Source organism: Metopolophium dirhodum, chromosome 1, assembly GCF_019925205.1.
Source record: "Metopolophium dirhodum isolate CAU chromosome 1, ASM1992520v1, whole genome shotgun sequence".
NCBI classification, from domain to species: Eukaryota; Metazoa; Arthropoda; class Insecta; order Hemiptera; family Aphididae; genus Metopolophium; species Metopolophium dirhodum.
This window is the reverse complement of record NC_083560.1, coordinates 113,751,958-113,777,395: the sequence shown is the minus strand read 5'-3', so window position 1 is coordinate 113,777,395 and position 25,438 is coordinate 113,751,958. Positions and strand designations below refer to the sequence as shown.

Here is a 25,438-nt window from a genome sequence, read left to right as displayed (position 1 = left end):
TCTGAGCACGGAGACTTATTGTTTAATCGAAATTTTTTTAATTTAGAAGGAAAGAAAAGGAAAACATGTTACATGGAGCTCGACATTAGAATTGACAAAACATTAATATCATATGAAGAGGACAGAGACTTAAGAAAATGTCTAAAAATTCTTTCGTTCATTCAAAAACTTGCTTTATAAACCATAACAATTAATTAACATATCTCTATAAAATTGATAATTAAATATCATTATGATTTTTAATAAATATTTTTAAAAAAACTTGCATGCCAGTAGATATTTTATTTTATTTATTGACAGTCCTAAGCCTGTAAAAGTGCGAAGGAAAGTTGTAATTTAGTGATTATGTAATAAGTTGTTATATTAAAAAAATATTATTATCATTATGTCAGTATTGTAAAACTAGTTCATAGCCCATGGGTATAAAAAAAGAGTGACCACAAGGTGCCACCAAACTAAACTTTTGAAATAAATGTCAAATCAAACTTTATAGTCTTAATTACCTACCTATGTCAAACCAAAATAACTAACAACTAACGAGTAAGGACTAAGGAGTACCTAGGACTAAGACCAATTTTCTAAATGAAAAGGTAACGATTTATGAATATTGAATACCTATGTACCAATAATCAATATTAACTTTTAATATTGTTTAGCGAGTTACGAACTTCGGTTATATACCTAAATTATAGTACAAAGCTAAATAATTGTGTAAGTCTATAAAATATAAATAATCGATACCCCGATAGTATGTCAGTAACGTGTGTTTACTTTTGTAATACTAAAATTAAAATTAACAATAATGCAATTAGATGTACATAGAGTACACTCAACGATTCAACTCTCTACATTATAAATAAACTAGTTTAGAATATGGGAAATGGGTATATAGTACCTATATACTATATAGACAATAAACAAAAAAAAAATTAATTATTTAATATTGAACAATAAACACCTGGAACAATTTTGGTTCGAAACGTTTGACGTGTTGGAATTTTTCGTACATTTCTTTGGAGTTAAAATTAGTTATATGATTTCGAACTTTTTGTTCGAGTTCGGTTCGGTTAGGTTTTTTAAAGTTCGGTTCAACTTTTTGAACTTTGAACAGTTTGACCCATCTTATACTCATGGCCTATAAACTAATGACAGCGCTTAAAGAGAGAAATCAGATATAGAGTGAGCAAGAAAAGAAAGTAAGTGGTAAAATTAAAAAAGTTCCTTATGCGGGCTCCTTCTTTTTTTTAGTTATATGGTTATATTGTTATATTATGATCGCCTTGGCATGGCGGAGTGGAATGCGGTCTATGATAACGAGCCACAGTGGTTGATAACATGAATTTTTGATAAGACACGCGATGCTGATACACGTCTTATCGAACGTCGTATTTGATGATTAGGACGGTGTTTACTTAATTTCGATTGACATTTCTTAATATCGCAACAATAATTTTTTTTAATTATAAAATTTAATGCTACATTAGTGGCGTGCGTATTCGTTGTCGTAGAGAATTAGTTGCAGCTACCGTTCGTCAGGTATATTTACAATAGTTGACGTTGAGTTCACAGTGTTTTCATCTGTTCGCACAGCAGACGTTAGGCTTTCCATTGCCGATTAAAATCGCGATTGGACACAAAATGTCCTATACATGTAACATAACTATTGAAAAACATTGTATGACGTTTGAAACGTTGTTGATGTTTTAAGTCGATTATTTGCCCGAATCGGTGTAGCGTTTTGTTTCAGTATCGCATTGACGTCAAACCGCCACAATGATTGCTGAAGGGACGCATTATATAAAACGGTGAGGTTTATATTACTATTATATTCCCATACATGCACTTTTTTTCCCAACAAACATGTATAAAATGTTTAGTGGGCTTTGACATTTTTCTCGAATTACATTTTTGATTTGAAATATTTTTATTCAAATAATTTTTTTAATTGTTTTAATAAAATAATATTTTTAATATCAAAACTAACTGTTTTTTCATCAAACTGTTTGAGGCATCAATATAATTGCATTGGAAGTATTCATGATTAAATGTTTTTCTTATAGGTATAGGTACTAGTTTCTATTGTCAGTAATCAAATACAAAATATGTCTTACATTTGCAATGTCTGCTACAAACTTAAGTTAAACTAAAGTCAAAATACTCATGAGTCTCTGCGAGAAAATTTTCACATTAATTCTTTTTTCCATTTAAATAATTTCCATGTTTTCTGAGGAAATTTGTGTTGATTACCATTGTTTTTTTGATAAAGTGAAATAATATTTAAAACTATTTATTTAGGATTTCTTTTTTGTATTACTATTATTATAGTTGTATGTACCGTTGTAGATTATAATTTTTCTATATGCTCATTGATACGACTTGAGAATAATTGTTTTAAAATTATGTAAAGGAATCTCCTTTACCTATAGGCTTAAAATTATATTTAGGCTATCTATTGAAAACAAAACCATGCCTACAATAATAAATGTAACAACATTCTCCTTATTTAATGTACCTACTACATTAATACGTAATTGTTAATGTTCATTAGAATTAATTTGATTTCATTTATCAGATTAAATAATTATTGCAAATTAATAAAGGATTGATATGCTTCCGAATTAACTTAATTTAATGTGCCTTAATAAATAAATATGCCAATTATTATCTATAAGTGCATGTGAAATCTCACTATTGTCAACAAAGATTGTTAATTTCTCGTTAACTGCTCTAACAGTCCTATAGTAACTATAATTTACTTAAATATTTAAATACTAAATGTAACAATATTAAGTTATTAACTGAATTTTATATCATCTGTTCTTTAAATATCTTAAAAATAAGTATATTTAACCGTTATCACATTAATTTCACAGAAGAGTAAGATCTGGAGCTGTAGATGCACATCCAACAGAACCTGCTATTGTAGTAAATTATGAATTGGATGCATTTGTTCTTGGTGAAAATGGAGAACCTGTAATAGGCGATCATAAGGTAATATTTATTTTAATTTATATTAAAAGTGTATACCTATATTCTTAAAGATTAAAATAATTATTTAGATGTTTTTTTTTTTAATGTTTATAAAATATAATTTCTTCAGATTGTATATGATTATCTGTTTAAGAGCCCGTATTACAGTAGTCGATCTTCGGTTAAACCACGAAATTCGGCTGATAAAATCGGTGAGTTAAGCGTAAACGAGGTGTAATCGACTATTGTAATACAGGCCCTAAGTGTTTTTGATAATAATTAACTAGACTCAAGCAATATTTACTTAGTAAATTAAATATTTTATATTGAAACAATTATTTAAATAATAAACTTTATTTTACCAATAATAACAATGATTTATATAGTCAAAATATCAGTTAATATAATAAACTATTAGTTTACTCATTAAAGCCTATTATGGCTATTATGTGAGTAGGAGTTCATTGTAAGAAATACAATGTGATGATACAAGTAACAGTATTATTAATAGGGCTCGGATTTTGTAGCAAAATAAATCCTTAAAAAAGCATTTTAAGTAGCCAAAAAAAGCATTTATTAATTTAATTCTAAAAAAGCAAATTTCAACTACACATAAAATTAAATATTAAAAAAGGAATTCACAACCATATATTTAGTCAAGTTACTTTCATTGAAACTCATTCTATTGGGTGCTAATATATTTTTATACATAGAAAAAAGACCTTTCCACGTCAACCGATGTAATCGGTGCATATTTCATATAAACTAAATCATTTGAATCATACTGTTCCACATTAGTGCAGTGCCATTATGAATAATATTGACTTTTTGAAGTTCTGCCCATCCATTATTTTTTGAAAAAACACGATTGCACTTTTCTAAAATCAATTTCGTTACTTTGCCATTAGCTTCCTCTAACTTTTGTTTTGCTTCTAACACAATACTTACCTATACTTTTTGCCAAGGTTTCGCCTAAAAAATAATAATATATAAATACAGCAAATACTTGAAACAAAAATAAAAAATAAAAAATACCTCTTTTTTCTAATTGTGTAATTGCATGTGGTAAAAATCCAAAATTTGTTGTAATGTAGACGAGATTTGAATGTAGAGATTGATCTTTTATAAGCTCTTTTACAACATTCACACACTGGGCATTCTCGTTGAATTCTTCAACTGCACTTTTTATTTCATTTAAATATGTGCAATAATATTCTACTGCTGTAATCCATGTACCCCAACGAGTAGTGATTGGTTTAGGTGGATTTGGAATATCCGGACATTTTTCATTTAAAATAGCGATCCGTTTTGGACATTTCAGAAATGTTTTTTTCATCTCGGCAACCAGACGATCAACTTTTGGGAAATGTGCACGCACTTCTTCACACACATTATGGAGGGCATGAGCTAAGCATGTCACATGCAAAGCTTTTGGATACAGTGTTTGAATACAGCGGCCAGCTTTTTTCATATACGGCGCGGCATTCCGAAACAAATAATAAAATGTCCTTATGATTAACATTATTTGGCCATAAAATATGCATAGAATTGTCAAATAATTGAAAAATAGTACTATGGTTCACTTTGTCTAAATATTCTGTGTGAATAAGATAAGTTTTACCAACATCTTGTGGTTTCAAAATACCAATAATGACATTAGCTACATTACGTCGCACACTGTCAATTGTTTCATCTATGCAAACCCATATTTTTTGGCCATTCACAGCATCGCGTATTTTAGTTATCGTGTTAGTGTAGCAAGAATCTAAGTATCCTTTTCGTAAAGTTGATTCATTTGGAATAGTTTTATTGCAATATTTTGAAAGAAATGACCGAAAATGTTCGTTGTTTAATTTGTTTAAGGGGATATTCGCCGCTACAAATGCGGAACATAGGTCAGCATTAAAATCAGACTTACAAAATTGTTGAATGAATGGCTGAACTGCATTATGTTTTTCAGCTTCAAGTTTTTTCAATGCTTCTTTGTGTTTTTCTCTGCCAATATGTTGTTGAACGTTATATTTTTTATCCGAATTTATTTTGACTTCACACAATTTACAAAATATAATATTTCCGTCAGTCATAAGTACATTTTCACCGAATTCTCTTACGATTTTTTTTAATTTTAAATTTTAATTTTTAACTTTTGGCATTTTGACGATTAAAGAAATTTAGAACACTATACGTTTATACCTCACTGATTGTCGATTGATATTTACCGGCCAACTAAAGTATTAGCACGTGCTATAAAATACGTAGGTATAATTCAGATAATTTTCCCTTTCCTTGAGTCGTAAATACAACTATAGATAATTGTAGATAAAACTATTTCGGCACAATAACGACAGTTATTTTATCAGTCATATATTTATTACTGGTTTTTTCACTGGTTTTATAATTTCTGGTAATACTAATATAGTCCAAGACGTATAATATACATAGAAATAAGCTAAGTTTTCAAGAAAAATATATAAAAATCAAGAAATAATAACCAAATAGGGGAAAAGCAATAAAAAGCAGATTTTATGGAAAAAAGCAAAAAAAAGTTTACTTCATTAAAATCAGAACGATTCAAAACGTATTTATATAAAAGAATTATCTTTTCTATCACACTTCCCTCAAAAGAAGCATTTGCTACAAAATCCGAGCCCTAATTATTAATAATAAACATAACGTTAAAAATTAAACAAATTTAAATAAAAATTATAAACATTTATAGTATTAAAGATTATTACCAAAAAAAGTACAAAAAGTTAAAACATAATTTTTACAGTGATACTTGCAACTTATAATTAATATGTAATAATATATTGTTATTCTTTTTATTTTCTACATAAATGTTTTATATTTCATAGGAATGTCAAAAAGTAATACACTTAAAAAGTTTAAATAATAATACAGATTGTAGAGCATTGGCGAAAGAAGTAATACATAAATGTAACCTTATACATGAAACAAAATTATATGATGTAGAGCATTTAATTTACTATTTGCAAACTCGTTCAACTGCAAGTAATAAATACAAATCACATAAATTATCTTTTTATACCTAAAATTAATTATTTAACTTTAGATAATAAAATTAAAGAAGACAAAAATCAATTGGGATTGGAGAGTAGTCCGTCTAGTATATATCACATATGTGGATTAATGCCCGAAGATAAAGCGAGTTTAGCTAAAATTGATGAATATATTGAAATGTTATACGATGATATGCCTCAAAAAGTACGTGGTTCTGGATTCATACTAAAAGTAACCTGCGATAAAGATAACCTTGAAGAACTATCATCATCAGGTATTATAATTTATGATTAATCTGTTAAGAGCCTTTAACTACTAATCCACACATTTAATAATATTTGATCATAATATACTAAATTTACCACGCTACTAGGAATTTCTTAAAATTGTTCAATCTTCATAATAATATAATAAATAATACATCATAATTACTTAAAATATATCAAATATTGTATAACATTTGATTTGAAAAAAATGTCTGTAGATAGATTATAAAATGTTTATATTTAATTTAATTTTCTTTAAATTATTATCCAATGTTTTTATAGAACCGACCATGAGCGCTTTAGCAAGAGTGCTCCGAGAAGAATATCGCAAGAGTTTTGAACTGAGTTCAAATATAATAAACATATTTCTTTGTTTTTCTGCATATAAAATATTTCATAAAATGCTTATTGACCACAAAGTTAGTTTTTATTATATTAATGCAGTTAAAAACTATATATTGTTTTTCATAACTAATATCTGTAATTTTTTTTATTACATAGATTTGTTTGCTCTGTATAGAAGTGCTAGAATATGAATTGAATCGTTATGATAAGCTTAAAAGTCAAATAGTAAGTGCTCCTCGTGAATCAAAACCATCAAAAGTACCAACACCTTCAAAACTACCAGTCCCAAGAAGTGCTCCTATAACATCTAAAATTGTTCGAAGTCAAATACCTATAAGTGCTAGTACTAATAGTGACAGTCGAAGGCATTCTGCATCTTTTGAAAATGTAAAACAAACTGTAAAAGGTAAATATTATTTTATGAATATCCACAAACTTTTTATGCACATATCTACTAATTTATCATTTATTTTTTCTGTTTAGATAAGACACAAAAATCTTTAGACACAAATAGTATAAAAACAGGAATATTAGCAAGAAGTCCTGACGAATTAGCTGTACATCAGCTGAGAAGAAATTTGTTTAAATTAGGAAAAAATCAGGATCAAGCATTAAAAGGTCTGTTTGATTTAAATTTATTTATTTATTGTATAATATTTTTAAATATTATTCTTATTCAATAGTTTCTGTATCTAATTTTGTCCAAATTTGAACTATAAATATCTATTGAAAAAGTGTTTATATAATTTTTAGATTTTACAGATACAGTATGAAATACTTATAAATAGCCCAAATATTTTTTAACCCTTAACTATAAAAATTTAACATTTTATACATCTTTAACTACAAAATAATTTGCAAATTGTTGATAAATGTTGTCAAAATGTGAACTTACAATTCTTATGAAAAAAAAAAATGGCCATGTATCTTTTATATTTTGAACAAATATTATAGAAACATATAAGGATCCTTGTATTAAATTTTCATAACTATTTGACACAAAAAAAAAAAAAAAAATTTGATAGTAAATAAAATAAATTAATAAAATAGCTTAAAAAATGTAAAAATGTTTTGATAATTGTATATTGTAAAGAAAATTTATTTTTATATCTAAGATTTCAACATTTAATACAAGATTCCTCATAAGTTTGTCAACTTTTAACAAAAAAAAAATGTTTACCTGAAAGTCAAATTAAATTTTCAAAAGCGTTTGAAGTTCAAATTTTTTTGACATTGGATATTCACTTGATTTCTCATGGAGTGATTTTCTTATTTGGTTGTAATTCAAAAATAAATAACTGTAAGTGCTTGAAATTTATAACAAGTATATATTTTATCACTTTCTATACTCTGCAAAATTTTAGACATGTTTTGAGTTGTTTATAGACGTTTGAAATTTAGAAATTTTTTCTAATAAATGTCAATATATTTTTTGTTGTCGGGTCAAAAGAACAATAATTTTAAAATAGTTTACAAAATTCATAAAATTTCTCATGGCTATAAATTGCTGCCATCATACAAAAAAACATTGTTTAAGTATCAAATTAAAGCTTGTAAAATGCCTCAAAAAATATGTCTAATCATAAGGAAATAAACCATAAGTTCAAGTCAGAATATATAATACAATAAGTCCAACAATGTGTAAAGTATAAACTAAAATTATGTTTTTCCAAAGTCTTGTTTTCAAACTAGCAGATTCATATATTGCACAAAACAATATTTTGCAAAATTATGTTGTAGCCAAATTCCCCCATGTTATAAATATTTCTATCATTTAAATAATTTTAAAAATAATGAATATTTGACTTGCTACTATACTATGATACCTATCATTTTAATTTTTCATAAACATATGTGTAAGAGATTTGTGGGGGATCAAAGAATATAGTTTAGATAATTAAACATAATGTATCTTATAATCTACTAAATTAGTGTTATAGGTCTGTGGTTATCAACCACCGGTAAGGTACCGGTCCGTGTTATATTGGAAAAAATTATATTTCCAGTCTAGTGAAAACCCAAAGTGGTCTGTAGTCCTACTTTAAAGCCATCTAGGTGGTCGCGACAACAAAAAGGTTGAGAACCACTGTTATAGGTTAATTAATATTATCTTATACTTTTAAATGCATAAATCTTATTGCCTTAATTATCATAACCCTATTTATCTGGTATTAAGCATGGTTATTACTTAAAATGCATTCTGTTTTACATAATATTATATCTCATATTCGAAATTTGGAAAGTATTGTTTACTAATTTTCTATTTTCTCTCTATTAACCATTCAAAATAAATAAAATGTTATATTTAAATAACTATTTATTGAATATTTAAATTCCATTAGGTGCTGTTGAACTAATATATAACTTAACGATTGATAAAACTATGGAAGAAAAAGTTGTTCGCAAAGGCATTATAAAGTTATTATGTCTTTTATTGGATAGAACAAGTACTGATTTACTTTTAATGAGTATTAAATTATTAATACAACTATCAGTTTATAAAGAACATGTAGATAAAATGGTAAGTTAATTTTATTATAATTATTTCTCTATTATTATATACTATATTTATTAATTTATTATATATTTATAAATATAATTATGTAAATAGATATTAATATATTGTGTACAATTTTAGGTTGAGTTTTTTTCATTTTTTCAAATTTTGCTGATAAAATATTTATATTTATATTTCAGAAAAAATATTCAATAGTTGAAAAATTACCCAAAATGTTCATGATGAAAAATCCCAGTTTGGAAAATTATACTATTAAATTTTTATACAATTTATCATTTGATGTAACACTTAGTGATGAGATTTTAAAAGTTGGACTACTACCAAAGATAACAGAACTAATAGGTATAAATTAAAAAATTAATAAATATTATATTTATATTTATCTATTTATTCAAAAAATATGGTAAAGTGTATTAATCTGAATTTGTGTTTCAACACAAAATTTACTCAATGGATCCGTTTCATTTTATAACAAATTATGCAATTTTAGGCACAGAAGAAAGTAGTGAATTGGTTTGTAGACTATGTTACCATTGTAGTATGGACGATCGATCTCGAGCCTTGTTTTCACATACAAATTGCTTATCAAAGGTGAATTTAAGTTAGCTTATAGTTGGGACATGTTTTAATGAAATTGTTTATTCATATTTCAGATTGCAGATTTATTATTGACATTTAATCAGTACAATTTAATATTGGCTGCATTATGCACAAATTTAACTTTAAATGAACGAAATTCACAACTTTTAATTGCAAAACAAGGTTTGAAACCTTTTGTTCAGTTAGCTATTGATACATCAGATTTAATGTATTTTAAAATCCTTCACAACATGTCTAGTCATGAGTCTTTAAAACCCCAATTTGTAGTATGTATTATTAAATTAATTTTAATATTATATCATAGGTATGTTTTAAAAAGAATAGCAGTAGCTTATATTTTATATGTAAACAATCATTTACTAATCTAATCAATGTACTCAGTTAAAAAAAGTTTGCTTATCAAACTAAGAAAACTAATGACTAAAATCATATTTGTATTTAAGTTTTTGTAAACTGTGTATTTTAGCAACATTTTAAAATTGTATTTTAACTTACTGTAAATAATTTGAGTATACAAATATTTTGTTAATATTCAATAATGTAGTGACATATTTTAATAATTTTGTATTAATAGCATCAATGATATAGTTATGCAATGCCAAAGTTAAAGTTATTTATTAGCGAAGTAGTACAGTGATATTTAAAACTTAATATACTCTTTATAAAAGAGCTGCTGCCATTCTATTTTTAATAAACTAGATAATAATTATTATTCATTTTTATTTTAAATAAATATTACAGGAACTTATTGGACATTTTGCTCATTTAGTTACTATATTAAAAGATATTGAATGCATAATCGAATGTGTTGGAATTATTGCTAATGTAAATGTTCCGGAAGTAGATTTTAAAGAACTTTTGGAGTCAAATAATTTAATTTCATGGATGGTCCAGTTTGTGAATAGTGGTAAGTGGTATAGTATTTTTTTTTTCAATTATTTTATTATATATTTTAATATAATTGTAGTTATAAGTTATTAGTTATAACTTATAAGCATATAACCTGAGTCAATAAACTAAAAAAGGTACTTACTTAAACAAATTTAAAAAAAAATAATTTGAAATGTTTAGCCTTAAGATATTAAATATCAGATATTCAAATTTCTACCAATTTTTTTAATCTTCTGTATATTTGTGAACAATTACAAATATTTTATATCATCTCATCACTTCAATGTATATAGCATCTCAAAAATCTTCATGATGAAATATTGAATTTTTATCTTTTCAGCATGCAAACCAAATCAAACTGTAACAGATGCAAGATTATTGATAGAAGTTATAAAACTCTTGGGGACAGTATCAAAGGATGAAAACTGTGGTGAATTACTTTATGAACATGGAACAATTCAGCAAGTCATCAATTTATTAAAAAGTAATAATTCAATACCCAATAAAAAACAATAAGATCAAACAACTTTTAATCTGCTTTGAATTTACTTATTTTTAGATTTTATAAGTTTTTGTAGATGATTACACTAGTTTATTGTCGTATGATATCTATGAAGGCTTACTCTGATACTGTGTACATTTAATAATTGTAAAACATAAATAGTTTTTAATTATCCCCAACAATTTGTACAGTAGACACTTGCTGTAAAATGAAATAAACCTTACAAATGTGTTCATAATAATTAAAACATAAATACATAATAATACAATTTATAGAATAAAAAATAAATAAATTATTTTCTAATTAGTTATAATATATTATTAAATATAACGAATATTTAAAATGTGGGATATTAGGTAACTTCTCTGCTGCTGTACAGTAAGTGTCAAGTTTACCTCGTCATTGAGTAAGTCACTGTAATATATGTGTTAGATTTGAATTCATTATTCAATCATTGCAAAAAAATGATTCTGTGCAGAGACAGCTGAAGTTCATTTTATTATGTGTTTTTATTTATATTGCTAATTCAGTAATTTATTTTACTATTTTATAATACCGAAGTTTCAATTTATTTCTCCCAAAGACTTATTTATTATATTATTTATTATTATGATAGTATATTATATTTATATAATTTATTAATTAGTATATATAATTTATATCTAGTATGTAAAATATATATAATTGTTCAACATATTTATATTCACATTAAGATAATAAAGCCCCAGGGTATTTAAAAAAATATATATATATATCTATATTAATGTTATTAACTTAATATCAAATATCAAGACTTGCAGTAGAACAATGTAAATAGGTTTGGGGTATAAATAGGTAATACCTTATAATTATTAATCTAAATATTTTGAAAATGTCATTATTTATAGTACTAATGTACATTAAAGTGTCAAGTACTCAGTGGTCAAAATGGCTCAAGATAAGTGGAGGGATGCCTTACAATTTAGATTTCCTGATATCATTATAACATTCTTCGCACCTTGTATAATATTTTTTTTGTATTTTTTTTTATAGTTCACGTTTTTTTATGCATCAAAACACTACAATCTTTTTTTATTATAAATAATCTTTAAAATTAAACAAATAAATAAATTTTTTCAAATTTTAGTCAAAACTGATTTTTATTTCTAATATTTTTCTGTATAGATGTAAGGTTATATAGTTAAATTTGTAATTAATAACAAAAATATGATATGTAATATAACAAAATCTATTAATATTCAATTAAAACATTTTTTCTACTTAATTTAGCATCACTTTTTCTTAATTAAGTAATAAAAGTAAATAAAAAAAAAACTTAAGGAGTAACAGTATTCTATCCATGGGCTAAATTTAGAAATTGATCGACTCGCACATATTACACATCTACTTATTAGTTATCAACAAGATATTGTCAGAAATTACGTTTAGATATTTTAGCATATTGCTAGTTGCTACGTCCCTACTTATTATCATCAATATTGTTATTTTTCTGTGATATACAGATAGTATAACGTAACATTTGTTATCAACGCTTATCATTTTTAGTATAGGCGAAACTGCCTATACTAAACAACACAATATAGCCGGGCCTCAATGTTATAAAACAATATTATTTTCACCGAAAAAATAAAAAACTTTCTTATATATAAATATAAATATGATATTTAATTTTACAACACAAGTGTTAGGAGGGATGCGTTATTCTAGACAAAATAAGTAGAGGGATGAAAAATGTAAGTACAAAAAAGTAGAGGGATGCCATCCCCCCATATCCACCCCCTCCCCCCCCCCACTACGACCACTGCAAGTACTCGCAAATAATATTTTTGAATTAAAACAAAATAACAAAATGTGTTTATTATTGTTTTCTAACTGTGTTAACATTTAAACATCAAATGCTAATAAAAAAATTATTATTGCCTTTATACATGAATAATATGAATAATATTTTTTAATATAAAAACAATAATGAAGGATCTTGCATTACAATTTCAAGAATTTTGACTAGCATAAACATTTTTATCATTAATATTTTTAAAAAAAACTAAAAACAATCAATAATTCAAAAGACATAAATAGGTTAACATTTGATATTAATATTTAAAAGATGTCATCGAGTATAATAAATTATAATTTAAATTATAGTTGAATGTTTCAAGTTTCTACAATACAATTTTTTTGACTAAGAATTAAATATCCGAAATTGGCAATTTTTTTTTTTAATTTAAATTTTATAAATATTTGGTTAACCTAACTTTTATATTAAATTTCCAAGTCTTAGGTGTTTAAATTAAAAATTTTATGAATTTTTAAAAACAATAATTTGCAATTTTTCCTTACTGAATTTTGTAAAAATTAAAATTAACACTAAATTATAAATTCAATACATTCAATGCTCCACTCACAATCTAAAATTTTGTGATTCAGATTCATACATACAGTGTACTATAAAATATGTTTTGTAAGTTCTGTTAATAAGTTATAATTGATATCCAATGTATAATTTAATCAAATTATGATTCCAAATTATTTGTGTTATTAAATGAAAAGTATCACTATGCATGTTTTAATCAAAATATTTTATTTTATTTATTTACTGTTGTTGCAGATCAAAAGGGAGATGATGAATTAGCAATACAAATTATGTACCTTCTATATCAGCTTATGTGTCATCCAATTACAGGAGATTATATTATACAAAATACAGGTATATTAAAACACAATTCCATTAATTATGTTTTTCTAAGATATTTGAATTGGTTCTACATAAAAAATATAATATACCTGTCATAATATATTTTCCTTAAATAACTTTCTTTTTTTATTTTATTTTTTGCAATAAATGAGGTGGGTAAAAAGCTAACTTAACCGATGATTACTGATATAGATTAAATCTATAAATTATAAATTTAAATAAATATACATTCATTGATATACCATTCCTAAAAAATCATGAATGCATTGATACTATTTTATTTATGTTAAATAAATAACATGGGTAAAACTAGTCAGCACAATTAATCATATTCTATGATTAGGATTTAGGAACTTTATAAAACCAGAAAAGAAAAATCTGTGGCGGCCTACTACTAGTAGCCAATTTGTGCACATGGGCACGGCAATACTACAAGACAGGTATACAGATAGTTGACTTGGTCATAAGCTGGGTTTGCCTCATTTCAGCCTGACAGAAACTAATCTTACTACATTTCTTAACTTAAACATATTAGTAGTTCATATCTAATAGAATAACATAGGACTATACTGTACTTTACTAATACATATTAACAACAAAATATTGATTTAAACAAGCCAAAAATGTATTTTTATCATTTGAATATTGTGTTAATTATATAAGTTCAATATTCTCCAATTATTGTGTATTAAATGAGACACATATTTTAATACATTGTGCAATTAAATTATACCCACAATAGTATATAATAGTAATTTTTAAATTTAAAAAACGTATGATATGTAATATTATTACCTTTTATCTATTAATAACCCTAGTTACTCCTAAAAAATATAGGTACTAGTTACTTTAAAAAATTGTGACTAATTACAAGATACAGGTTACACATTAATTAGTAACTGGCCAGCCTATGATTAGTCCATATAGTTATTCGCAAATCAAGAAATGTATGTATTATAATTATTTTTATAGTATTTCTAAACTTTAACCATAGTTTTGTTAGTCACCACTTGTAATAAATAATAAACAAACTTAACTGATTAGTTGATAAGACTAGTAAAAATATTTAAATAAAGTCTCATACATGGAATTTAACTATCAGTAATTTTACTATTAATGTTTTTCAATGATTATTTAAAATATTTTTTTAAGGTGGCTGGAGCGTGATATGTTTTAAAGAGTAATATTTAGGCATTTCATATAGCATTTATATTTAAGCTGTGTTGCTGTGTGAGAAGTAAATGAATATTAGTGTGTGTAATTCGTAAAATTCATAATCGCGTTCTCGTTTCACCGGGCGGCTCACCGCCCGCATATCGACCACATTACGTATTCCCGGAACTAACGGCCTACTCTGATAATAGTATAGAATATAGAATCTGTATTCTATATTCTGATACTTTTCAGGTATCTGTGATTACAATTAGTGATTCACTGATTTTGCATATTATAGCAGGGATACAATATGATTGTTTTTAGTTAATGTTTACAAAACTGATAAAATACAATGTAGTAGTAACGGGTTTACAAAATATTTATCGTTATAAAAAATATAAAATTATTTTATGTATTACTATAAAATAATTATAAAAATTTAATTTCTATACATCTATTAGGTATAAACTTTCATAACTCGTTACACTTATATTTTTGTAAGACAATAGATTAAATATAGGTATTATTGTAATTTTATCATTGGTAAGACATTTTTAAATGAATGTACCTACCTCTAAAACTAAAACTATAATAGTATTTTACTTTAATATTCATCTTTTATTAACTGTTTTAACAGAAAGTCCATATAAAATGTGGTAAGCTGAGTTGCCATTTTTTCATTCCAAAAACTATCGTCTCTTTTAATTATCTCGAATAAAAATCCTATAAAATAATAAATATAATTAAGTAGTATAAAGTAATTTATATAAATTAGTAAATAAATATCTTATATACCTTTCGGTGTCCAAATACAAAAATAAGAATACATTCTGCGAGTAATGTGAAGTTGACCCTGCACTTGATAATAGTAATTATCTGTTCTTTTCAAATGCAATTTGTCATCTAATATTTTACAACTCTTTATTTTTTTACTATTTATTCCTTCTTCTGGAGTCATATCTTTGGCACTTGCTGGGCATTTTTTTTCGATCGCTAATCTTTTTTCTTCTTGCCCTGCTAATTCCATTTCTTTCCAAGCTATGTCATGAACATACATAAAAATTTTCGAATGAAGTTCTTGATATAATCGGTTGGACATATTTGGCATATTTAATGTTGCAGAAAATTCGTCGAGTTGGCTGTACCCTTGACCAGCATTTACAGTAGCACTTACTATTGCCATGTTAATGTTAACATTTTCGCCTTTAACATTTTCACTATCTATTTGTTCTTTTAAACCACACACTTTACAATTAAACTGAAATGTACTGTAGTATCCCTTTCTATTTTCTCTCACAAACTCTAAATCTCTAAATGAACAATCAAATCCCAAGTGTTGTATAGACTGTAAAGATTGAAAAATATGTTTGAGATCTACAATACGTCTGCCCTCTAATTTTGCCCATTGGTCATCATTACACAACTCGTCATTTTCATGCTGTTTTTGAGGAGTTAAGAGTACTGATGTCACATTATTTTGGGAATTATCTTCCGGTATAATTTGTGAATTTGTTGTATTCGAAGAAGTTGATGGCGTTTGACCAATACAATTTACCTACAACAATTTATTTTTTTTTTATATCGTTTATTTAAATATACACAATCTATAAATGTTGTTTTACAATAAGTGCATGTGATGGAGGTGAAATGGCTTGAGTGGCTGGAGATAAGAAGCCGCCCATTGGAGGCACTTAAGGTTAGGATTTTAGGCTAGGATTTTAATTTGCTAGTAAGAGAGGGCAGGATTATAAGATTAGGGGAGGTAGAGGTATGAACAATTTTAAATTAGTAAGTCGCGACACCAGGTACGTTTTAGACGCCTTCTGGGGTCACCAGGAATAGCGTTGGTGGATAGCTGTGAAATCAGGGGGTTGTGATGGCTGTGGAACTTGGAGTGTGTGCGTTTGTAGAAAGTTTTTGCAACATTTTGAACTGATTGGATGGCTAGATCTTTATGTAGAGTGTCGTTAGATACATAGTAGGGAGCTTTAGTTATTCGACGGAGACATTTTGATTGGAAGATTTGAATTTTGTTTAAGTTGGACTTTTTGGCTGCACCCCAGAGTTGGATACCGTATGTCCAGATCGGTTTGAGTAAGAGTTTATATAATAGTAGCTTGTTTTTTAAATTGATGTGTTGTGATGTGAGGAGATATCGTAATTGGCGATCTCGCCAATTACAACAATTTATAACTTTATAAAATATTGATTGAATAAAAAATGTCGATACGTGGCTATAGTTCTGCTGTACAGTAGGTTATAAGTTAGTTATTTTAGTGAAAGGTATTCAATTTTAATTCAATGATAAAATATCATTGTATATTAAAACAATTCTGAGCGAAGACGGTTTGTCGGCCAATTTGTATTACCAATTTTTACCTATTTATTTTACTATTAGGCTATGTCTGTATAAGAAATAAATAGGGCTCAGATTTAAATGCTCTAAAAATATAAAAAAAATCTCTTTTAAAAAAATGCGTTTATGACCTAAAAACTCTAAAAAATGCGCTAAAAGTATAAAAAAAGCATTATTAAATAAATTTAAATTATTATTAAAAACGAAGTTATATTTGTTATATACTGTGCAAAAAAATGTTTAAATAAAAAAATTAGTTACAAATTAAATTACATTTGCATTGCACTGTAATGAAAATTTATATTACGTACGTAGTACCTACCTACTTTATACTACTATGTAGGTAGTACTTATATTCAATGAGGTCAATTGTTTAGTCATGATACGAGAAATAGGTAAAACATGTCCTAAAGTAATAATTGGTGCATTTGAGAGGTCAATATCTCAATTTTCCAGTAGTTTTCAAAAGCGCCAGAAAAAATAAAAAATAAAATAAGGAAAAACGGTAATTTTTACGAAAAATCGATTTTGGGTGTCGGTGTAAGACTAAAAAATTATCGTAGTTACATGCAATTTTCACTGACTGTTTATATTGACATTTTCTATACTCTAAGTAGACAAACTCATGAAGAATTTCGTATAGAATTTTCAAACCTTAGATTTAAAAAGAAAAATTTTTATGAATTTCTAACTCAAAATAAATTGCAAATTTTCGTGATTTTTACGTATTTTGTCAAAATTCGACCTTTCAATACTTATTAAAAAAAATTATGACTATGTATTTTTAATATTTTTTAACTACTATTGTGACAATATATTAGAAGTCTTGCATCAAATTTCGAAGCTTTTTTACCCATCGAATAAAATTTTATTTTCATTTATAAAAAAAAAAACACACAACATAGTAAAATCAATACGTCATACTAAAACTGAATTAACTAATATTATTAGAGCATGTTCATCATCTCAGGAGTTATATCAATATTTAATTACTCAAATATAAAATCCAAATACAAATATCACCATATATTTTGAATTAATATTTAGAATTTTCAGTATGATTATAATATCATCCAATAGTTAATTAATACAATAGATTTGTAATATATTTTATACTTACTTTTTTAAATCTATTTAGGGAGTTAATATTTCCTTTGTTCTTCTTTCTTTTGGATAAAAGAGTTTTATTTTTTTTTCCATAACGCCAGTCTTTTTTACTGTCCATAGTATCGAAGATGTCAAATATTTATTTCACAAAAAAAATCTCTCACTAAGGACTGCACATTAGTTTCAAACAAGAGCAGACGTCTGACTAATCGAAATTCGAAATTCGAAAATCAAAATTAGAATATTACTTTTACTCCCCGTAGAATAATAAGTACCAACGACCGGTGGCGGATCGAAACAGTTGAGCCAGACGATATTAATTATAATTATATTGTGCCCACCGCCGCCGCCGCCGGCGCACGTTTTCTTATCTTACATTATATTCCAGGAATATGATGGCAGCTTATTTTCAATTAGTACCTATCGCCAAATTCGCCGAGCCGATACATTTCCGCACTCGCAGGCACATGTCAATGCTATAGATTTTGTCAAATAAACACCACACTATTTAAATGACAAAAATGCCAAAAAGCTAGACAAAATTGTGGGAGTTGGATTAGACGGATTTTTATTTTGAAAATGGATATTAATTAGTCATTATGTCAGTAAGGGAATGGTCGAGGGGATTTTCTTAGTAAAAATTCTTCGATAAAATATTGACAATTTAAAAAAATAAGAATTTTTTTATTTTATATATTTAAGTACGCCATTATTTTTTGTAATAATGATAAATTTCCACGGCCATGCTTTAGAAGAGTTGTTGAAGATTTTCAATTGGTTTTCAAAATTAAAATCCGTCAAACCCAAGTCCCACAGTTTTGTCTAGCTTTTGGCCTGTTTTACGTGATAATTTGTACCTGCTCCAGCCCCCTTAACTCAATGATTATTCATATCTGTTTAATATAGTTAAGATTAAAAAAAGTAAATAAATATTTTACTAATCGTTGATCTTATATTATTATTGTATCTTGTATAATACAGTTTTTTACTTGTTGAAATACTACTTGAAATTGTTTTTTATATATGCCATACCTTATAGTCCAGTAACTAAACTGACTAATATGTGTGTGTTATGGAATTTATTTTATGTTGTCTTCATACTAGATATAAGTATAAATGTATAATAAGTTGAACTGTATGTTATTAAAATATCTGGGTTTAATATTACTTCATTAAATACAATTTTAATTAATAATGTATTAATATATTTATGTGTTTTTATTCTTTTTTTTCAGAATGCCCAATTTATATAATCGGTTTAATGCATGATCCAAACATTCGAGTTCGTAAGATGAGCAACTACTGTCTTGATATTATAAAGGTAAAATGAATCTCAATTATTTTATTGTATTAAAAAATTACCTCTCAATGTGTTATGCTACATAAATTATTAATTTCTATCATATATTTATTTTTTATTTACTTTTCTAATCATGCTTGAATATTAAGAAGTTGTAGGCACACCATTTGTTAGCTTTCTCTGACCCACACGCAGCATATCAAATTTAAGTTTGGCAGAATCGACCATGTGTTGTTACTTTAAATATTAGAAAGATTTCACATATTATCAAACTTTAAGTTAAGAACATAACTGGTGTCACAACGTTGAATTTTTTTACCGTATTTTAATTTTTATGCAATTTTTAATAATTTTTATACTATGATAATTTATACACTCATAACTTACTTAAAATTAAAATATCATAAAATGGCCAATGTAGCAACACATGCAATGTTTGAATATGGCTGAATTATTTTGCTAATAATAATATTATGCTCATGGGTTACAGAGAAAAAACAAATAGTGTGCTGACATCCTTTTAAATATAATATTTATATTTTATTCAAGTTTACTAAAAATAACACAATGTAAGAATAAAAAAAAATATTTATCAATACATGAATAATATTCATTATGTTTAGTAACAATTAATTAACTATAGTTATAGCTTAAAAATATAACCAAATAAACAAATCATTTTTTTATGTATTTATTAATATACTTAAGAACAAATTAAATATATATATATATAATATGCAAAAATTATATAATATTACTTTTAAAAAATTTTGAAAAGAAATTATATTCTTGACCTTTTTTAAGGAGTTTGATGAAACGTGGACCAAAAAAATAAGGGCTGCAAAGTTTTGCTGGTTTAATGCCTATTGGTTAAATATGATGAAAAATGAATGTGATGTGCCAAATATAAAACCTAAATATGATACTAATAATGAAATAAATTTGTATAGTTATGTACATCAAGCAATACTAATGCCCGAAGATGGTAAATATTTTATATGCTGTTTTATGTTTACTTCATATCAATGTACATTTTTATGTATATTTTGTAGATTTTATGTATGATAAAGATGATAATATTGAGATAATGTCAACAAAATCACACACTAATAGTAGTCGGCCAGAAAGCAGAAATCTAGATGATAGGTTTGTAATTATTATTTTAAGAATTCCATTTATTTACTATAAATTATTGGTTTTTAATAGATTTGACTATGAGATTGATGCATTCAACGAAGAGCAGTACAACAATGATAATTATGATGATGATATGACAAGTATAGGTGGACATTTGATGCAAAAATTTACTAACAACATTATTCATTTTACAGATTAATTTTCTTTTTTATTCTATTTTGTTATGTTACCACATTTCACTATATTTATATTATAATTTATTATTATATCTAAAACTAACATTATTAACCATCTAATTTAGTGGAGAAGTCTAAAAAGTAATCAACTACTAAATATGTAATTTCACATTATTTTGCATAAATCAATATAATATAATTATATAGATAATCAAATAATTACTAAAACAATATAATAATAATATTTATGTAAAATGATAATTTTCTTTTATTATGAATACTATTAATATTATGATTTTAACCCTAAAGTACACGCTGCAGTCATTTGTTCATTATTTTAAGAATTCAAAATATTTACATAATCTAACCTAATTACCTTCAAATTAGATGATAAACTAAAATTAGATAAAACTCCCAATTGTATATGACCTGATGTCAGTAATGTTGTTTTCAAAATTCATTACCTATTGAAAGTACTGTCTAAAAGACCGTGTGCGTGATAGACTGACATTAAATTTTAATTTTATGAAAACCATTTTTTTTTTTTAAATGTGTTTTCTAAAAATGGCTGGCTGATAAAACGATATTGTTCGTATTAATATTTACTATACAATTTATTGAGTTTTAATTGAAATATTTCAATTTGCGGTCAAAAAACACACTGTGCGTGTATTCTCCTGAATATTTTTCATGCGTGTAATTTAGGGTTGATATCCTTAAGTTGGTTTTCATTTTCTATCAGATTAAAACTTGAAACTTTTTAGTTTATCTTATAAACACTATAATGAAAGTAAACGTTATGTTAAATTTTAATACCGTAAGGAAGTAAATACGTATATCCATTGATTGTAATTTTGCTATTGTAAACATCGAAATTATTTATTCTTTAATTGTTACTATTGTACATGGGCTGTATTCAAATCTAATTGATTATCTGCCCCAGTTATTTTTATTATTGGTGTAGACAGTCAATCGTTAATATTATTAAATTTGACATAAAAAAACATTATAATATACTGGTACTATTACTATTCAAAAGTATAAAAAGTTTGGTAGCTCAAAAAAAGCTCAATGGCAGTGAACAAATATATTATTATAAAATAAAATATGTTATTTTTATATTCGTTTTTCATAATTCTTCGGTCTACTATAAATTCAAAACAAACTATGTGTAATTTATCTAGTTAAATAAATATTATATGATATTTTTGATAAGTTTTTGTAACACTCAGAAATGTTTTATAATAATTATAATCATTATTATTAAAAAAAAAAATATGTTTTCAAACAATATTTTAATTTGGAATTGGATATAAAATAATTTGAGTACATTAGTTAGCACCGCTCAAAACATTGTAATACATTTTCACATTTTATAATACACACATATTATATAATGACTTATATCACTTCAAATTTAAAATAGTTATCATCTATCTTTTTTAATATTATATACCTAGATTTATATTTTATATTTAGTATTTATATTTATAAAAACTCCACTGAATTAATTTGGTAATTTTGTGTTGTAAAAAAAATATTTATTTTAACATTTATTTGTTTTAAATTTATAAACACAAATAATAGGTGTATATTTATTCAGTGTGTCCCATGAAGAATTTACCGGCCAGCGTCATATGATAGTATATCTTAAGTCATGAAAAATACCTTTAAAGGATGGGTCTAACTTTTTATTTTTTTAGTTATGAGCAAATCAACTTTTTTTAAACAAAACCAAACTACCTCACATTTATCTTTAAAACTTTTCAACTTTTTACCGTAATTATTATTTTAATTTTAAAGCAATGTTATTGTGCTATCAATTAACATACACAATCATACTAAAAATGAACCAATCGTTTTTATTAAATTAAAAAAATTAATATTTTTGAATAGAATCGTGTATTTACTACAGTTTTTATTTTTATTCCATTATTCTACAGAATAACACCTAGAATACCTTAAACATTTTACCTCTTTGTGAGTACATGTCTCATTAAAGTCATGTTTAGCAGTGGTATCAGTCAGAAATTATGGAAGATATGACTGTAGAAAATAAGGTATTATTTGGAGTTATATGCAATTTCTTTTAAAAAATGCTTATTTTTTTTATTTAATAATAATGATTTGTACATTTCTGGTTTAAATAGTATTGGTATGTTAGTTGATAGCACAATAAAAAAAAATTACGTTAAAAAGTTGAAAAGTTTTGAAGATATATCAGCAAATGTGCGATTAGTTTGGTTTTGTTTAAAAAAAGTTTAAATTGCTCATAACTAAAAAAATTAAAAAGTCATGTGCACCCTTTAAAGGGTTTTTTTTCATAACTTACGTTACACTATCATATGATGCCGACTGGTCACTTCTTCACGGGACACATTGTATAAATACTCACGGTCTCAAAATGAATTATTGGCCCAGTCATATTTATATTAGTATTTAGGATTTCCATTAAAAATTGGTAAAAAATACATTTTTATTTTGAACTTAATGTGATCTGTTTTATAATAAGTTAATTTACTAATTGTTTATGTTAATACTCATTTTCTTAAATTATATTACTAATTTAATTTTAATTTTTAAAGTTATACCTAAAAAAAAACCAAAGAAAAATTATTATTGTTATTTTTTGTTTGTTTTATTAGTTTATTCTAATTAAAATATGAGTCTCAACTCATAAATATGTATTCATCTTAAAATACATTCCTTTTAAACTTATATTCACAGTATTATTATAATTAACTGCACTATCTACCTACTTATTTTGTATACTTTCATTGTCTGCATAGTTTTGTTTCAGTTCATATTATTTTATGTAATACAATTACCACTACTATTATTATTTTATTTAAGATATTATTAATTAGTTTCTATTGCTCTTCTAACATATTATTTATTCCATACAAATTTTTATATTAATTTAATAATGTAACAAAATAAATAGCTATATGAAATGTCAGAGTATATAACTTCTATATTTGTTTTATAAAACAATTATGTATAACTTATTATTTATTATATGTCAATTTTGTTTTCATGATTGTTACCTATGTTAAAAATAAGTTAATATAGATACGCACAAAATTACCTAAATATTTATGTAAGCATAATAATTGTGTTCTTGCCGCCTATTAAAATATTTAAGTAAATTAACTTGAACCTATTTACATAATGTAAATTTATTTTATTAAATGAAAGTGGTATAAAATTCAATAATTTGTACTTGAGGACCTTATATATTACATTTCGTTTAAATTTCAAGTATACGGTTATTTGTTTATAATTTACAACAAAATATCAAAAACTGATTGATGGGAATTCGTTAATTGATCAGTAAAAAATATCCAAAATAATAAGAATTTTTAATTCAAGCGCTCATATAAAATTAATCTTAATTTCCGGTAGTTTTTTTTTTTTTTGTTTAATGTAGAAAAACCTGTGGGGAATCTTTTATTAAATTTTCTTATGTTAGCTATGAAAAGAAAAATTGTATTTAATTCTAACTGAAAAATAATTTGCAAATTTTCAAAATTTTGATGAATACTGTCAAAAAACCAACTTCAGAAAATCATAAAAATGACAATCTTTTTTTTTTATTGACAACTTATGTGGAATCTTGTATTACATTTTCAAGTTTTTTACAACTTTCAAGTATTTAAATAAATAAGTTATTGACAACAGTTGAAAAAAAATCTAAAATATCTCATAGCTGTGAAACAATTGGGAATTTTTTTTTTTACCTCCTAAATGCACTAACTAGATTTACTTTCCTATTTGAAAAGATGCTGATGACAAAATTGGAACATTTTTACTAGGTACCACAAATTATGTTGATGACAAAAAAACACATCATTTAAAATCTATAGATTCCATCGCTATGCTCAGTAACTGATTCTATTAATAGGTACCTAGGTACTCATTCTTAAATTATGGTTATGATCAATAGGTACAATCAATTTTTTTAGAAGCAGAAAATTAGGTATCTTTAAAAATATCGACAATGGCTCTGAAAAACAGTTTTGTATGTGGTTGTTGCCATGGACCGTGATGTATGACTGTATGAGTATTGAGTACTAAGTAATATAATAATTTTGGGAACAGAGCAACAGGCCACAGGGTAATTACATACTTATAATATGTTATCAATTTTAGTATAAATAAATATAAACTATATTATATTCTCTAATAGATACTTTAAATAAGATAGTATAGAATAGTGTTAAAATTAAATTCTTTAAGTAATTCATTGGTTGTAATATACATTGTACTTTATATATAATGCCATGTCTAGACCATTGATTTTAAAACCAATACTATACCAACTTACTTTATATTTATAAATGATAATATTAAAACCCGTCAGCTGTTAGCAGTATGGTTCCATTGTGAACACAACAGA

At 25.4% G+C, this 25,438-nt stretch overlaps 1 protein-coding gene across 1 annotated transcript; it reads left to right on the top strand.

Annotated features, from left to right (window-relative positions):
* The first annotated feature begins 1,391 nt into the window (after positions 1-1,391).
* Positions 1,392-24,172, top strand: LOC132934554 (kinesin-associated protein 3). The gene is made up of 18 exons (XM_061000876.1): positions 1,392-1,805; positions 2,874-2,991; positions 5,826-5,982; positions 6,044-6,265; positions 6,540-6,676; positions 6,759-7,008; positions 7,086-7,220; positions 8,945-9,123; positions 9,300-9,462; positions 9,611-9,711; positions 9,774-9,986; positions 10,462-10,627; positions 10,952-11,095; positions 13,722-13,820; positions 19,662-19,747; positions 20,531-20,711; positions 20,779-20,872; positions 20,933-24,172. Exons 1-18 carry the CDS (start codon positions 1,774-1,776, stop codon positions 21,060-21,062), a joined length of 2,607 nt encoding a protein of 868 aa, XP_060856859.1. The 5' UTR covers positions 1,392-1,773; the 3' UTR covers positions 21,063-24,172.
* Positions 24,173-25,438: the final 1,266 nt, after the last annotated feature.